This window comes from Salpingoeca rosetta (assembly GCF_000188695.1).
Source record: "Salpingoeca rosetta unplaced genomic scaffold supercont1.34, whole genome shotgun sequence".
Classification (NCBI taxonomy): Eukaryota; class Choanoflagellata; order Craspedida; family Salpingoecidae; genus Salpingoeca; species Salpingoeca rosetta.
In genome coordinates this window covers 655,562-658,739 of record NW_004754900.1, presented here as the reverse complement: position 1 = coordinate 658,739, position 3,178 = coordinate 655,562, and the positions used below count along the sequence as shown (strand labels likewise).

Here is a 3,178-nt window from a genome sequence, read left to right as displayed (position 1 = left end):
GCCTATGTGTCGGTGTGGCTGGGGTGTGCCTGTGAGGTGTGAGTGTGTTCTGTCCATCTTTGTCACGGTGCATCCCTGTGTGCAGATTTCCGTGTGTCTCTGATGGGGACAGGTCTGCCTGTGTGTCTGTCTGCAACTGTCTCCTGTGGATGAGTTGAGCAAAGATCTGCCTGTGTGTCTGTCTGCATGACATGTAGTTTGGCGTGTTTTGATTTTTCTTTATAGACCAACACCGCCCCCCTGCAGCACACACACACACACACACACACACACACACACACACACACACACACACACACACACACACACACACACACACACACACACATTCCATGATGTCTGCTGCTGCCAGGCTGTGCGGCGACCAGCGGACATCAAAGCCATCATCACCAGCAATCCGCCCAAGGGCGCCATGATCCGCAAACTGCTTGGCTGGCTCGGGCGCACATCCGTCCTCCTCACGGTGCGCGCGTGCTCGTATGTCTGTGTGTCTGTGTGTCTGTGTGTCTGTGTGTCTGTGTGTCTATGTGTCTGTGTGCCTGTGTGTTTTTATTGCGAGTGCATGTGTGTGTTTGCGTCTATTGTATGTGCGTGTATGTGTATGCGTCTGTCTGTGTACAATGCACGCACGAAGGCTCGACCGTGTTACGTGTGTGTGCCCAATCTTGTTGGAGTTCTTTTCATGCACTTCTTCTCTCGTTCACTGGCTCAAACACACATGTTCACACATGTTCACACATGTTCACACATGTTCACACATGCTCACAATCACATGCACATGCACACGTACATTGTTCATCGCACGGCAGGAAGGAGAAGAGTGGCGGAGCATGCGGACACTACTCAATCCAGCGTTCCACCGCACTCTGCTCAAAGACTACACGCAGGTCGTGACCGTGCGCTGGCAACCGTGATCACAGTGAACAGTCGGCCGTGTGGGGCCAACAGGGACAGCTTGCGCATGCATTCGCATACACATACACACATACACGCACAAACACACGCATTCTCACACAAACACACGCATTCTCGCGCGTTCACGCGCACATACGCACACAAACAATATTTACACACACGCGCACGCGCTGACGTTTTTCTCCACGCGTGTGCAGACGATGCTGATGACGACGGATGAGCTGGTGCACAAGTTTGAAACGTTTGCGGAGCGTCCAGAGGAGCCTGTTGAAATCAGTTCGCATTTCGTTTTGCTCGCACTTGACACCGTCTGCCGCTGCGCATTCAGGTGCGATGTGAACGCCTTTGAACGCTTTGCTGGAAGGAGGGAGGTATCGTGTGTGTGTGTGTGTGTGTGTGTGTGTCTGTGTGTGTGTGTGTGTCTGTGTGTGTGTGTGTGTGTGTGTGTGTGTCTGTGTCACTGATTGCGTGTGTGTGCATATATACATATATATATATATGTGTGTGTGTGTGTGTGTGTGTGTGTGTTTCTGTATGTGTGTCTGTGTCTGGGTGTGCATAGCTTGCTCGCGTCACAGCAGCATTCTGGCACCACTACAAATGCTCAACACCCATGTCGTTCGCCACCACCACCTTACATCTATCCTCCACCCTGTTCCGCTGCCCCACATGCGCCGTTGTCACGGCGCAGCTACGAGAGCGGGTGCCAGAACACCGCAGATGAGCCGTTCACGAAGACAATTTCGTCGCTGGCGGAGGAAGTGTTACGGGTAAGACAAGGACTGGAGCCGAGTTGAGGGGGGGGGGGGTAGGAGGATGGTGAGGGCTGGATTGTACGAGGCACTGCAGCTGAGGTTGCTTGATTCATCATTGCACATCCCCAGCTGTACCCGTGCACTCACTTTCTGTCTGCACCTTCTTCTTCATTCAACAACAACAACAACAACAACAACAACAACAACAACAACAACAACAACAACAACAACAACAACAACAACAACAACAACAACAACAACAACAACTACAACAACAACAACAACAACAACAACAACAACAACAACAACAACAACAACAACAACAACAACAACAACAACAACAACAACAACAACAACAACAACAACAACAACAACAACAACAACAACAACAACAACAACAACAACAACAACAACAACAACACTTACCGCGGCCAGCGTCTTGGCAACCCCGTGTACATGATTGATTGGGTGTATGCGCTCACGTCGCACGGTCGTGAACTCAATCGCAAGACAGCATTCATCAACGACCACGCTCGCAAGGTGCAAGTACATATGTGTGTGTGTGTGTGTGCCTTGCGCAAGCGCTGTACCCTTCCTTGGATTGCTGGTGCTTCCCTCCTCGTCCTTCCTTCACACCATCATCATCACCACCGCCACGACAATACCATGTTGTCACCACCTCAGATCATTGAGAAGCGACGCGATGAGCTGCAGGGCATGTCGCTCGAGGACATCGCACGCGGGAAACGGTACACACACACACACACACACACACACACACACACACACACACACACACACACACACACACACACACAATTGCACATTCAAAATAGACACTTGTACTCACTCACGGAATCACACATACACACACACACAACACACAACACCACAACAGCCCCTCCGGGCGCGCGCTGTTTGACTTCCTGGACATTTGTCTCCTCTCGCGCGACAAAGACGGCAACCCAGCACTGACGACAGAGGAGCTGGAGGCGCAGTGCACGACGTTCCTTGGCGCCGGCTTTGACACCACCGCAACCGCTCTCACCTTCATCACGTACCTCTTTGCCAAGCACCCACAGGAGCAACAGAAGGTGGGCAGGCACATGTGTTTTGTTTGTTTTGTTTTGTTTTGTTTGCTTGTTTGTTTGTGTCTTTGTTTGTTTGTTTGTTTGTTTGTTTGTTTGTTTGTTTGTGTTTGTGTTTGTGCATGCATGCATGCATGCTCTGGTTGGTTTGCTGGCTGTGTGCAATAATTTCTCCTGCCGCCTGTGCACCATCATTGTGTTTCCTCCAGTCACCACCATCATCACCATCATAACCATCAGTGTCGCGAGGAAATCTTTGAAGCGCTCGGGGCGAGCGATGCACCAAGCTTCGACGACTTTGCCAAGCTGCCTTACACCATGGCATGCATCAAGGAGGTGTGTGTGTGTGTGTGTGTGTGTGTGTTTGGTCCCTGTCCAGTGCGTGTACCACACATGATACACCACATAGCCGGCACGCTG

General features: G+C 51.2%; 1 protein-coding gene across 1 annotated transcript in view; it reads left to right on the top strand.

Annotated features, from left to right (window-relative positions):
- The window catches only part of PTSG_10799 (uncharacterized protein), an 11,237-nt gene that overhangs the window by 1,113 nt on the left and 6,946 nt on the right, over nucleotides 1-3,178 (top strand). The window contains exons 3-10 of the mRNA XM_004988707.1: nucleotides 353-463; nucleotides 810-887; nucleotides 1,113-1,243; nucleotides 1,607-1,685; nucleotides 2,106-2,210; nucleotides 2,355-2,419; nucleotides 2,569-2,764; nucleotides 2,999-3,094. Coding sequence (XP_004988764.1) covers nucleotides 353-463; nucleotides 810-887; nucleotides 1,113-1,243; nucleotides 1,607-1,685; nucleotides 2,106-2,210; nucleotides 2,355-2,419; nucleotides 2,569-2,764; nucleotides 2,999-3,094 — 861 coding nt within the window. The remainder of the gene's footprint in view (nucleotides 1-352; nucleotides 464-809; nucleotides 888-1,112; nucleotides 1,244-1,606; nucleotides 1,686-2,105; nucleotides 2,211-2,354; nucleotides 2,420-2,568; nucleotides 2,765-2,998; nucleotides 3,095-3,178) is intronic.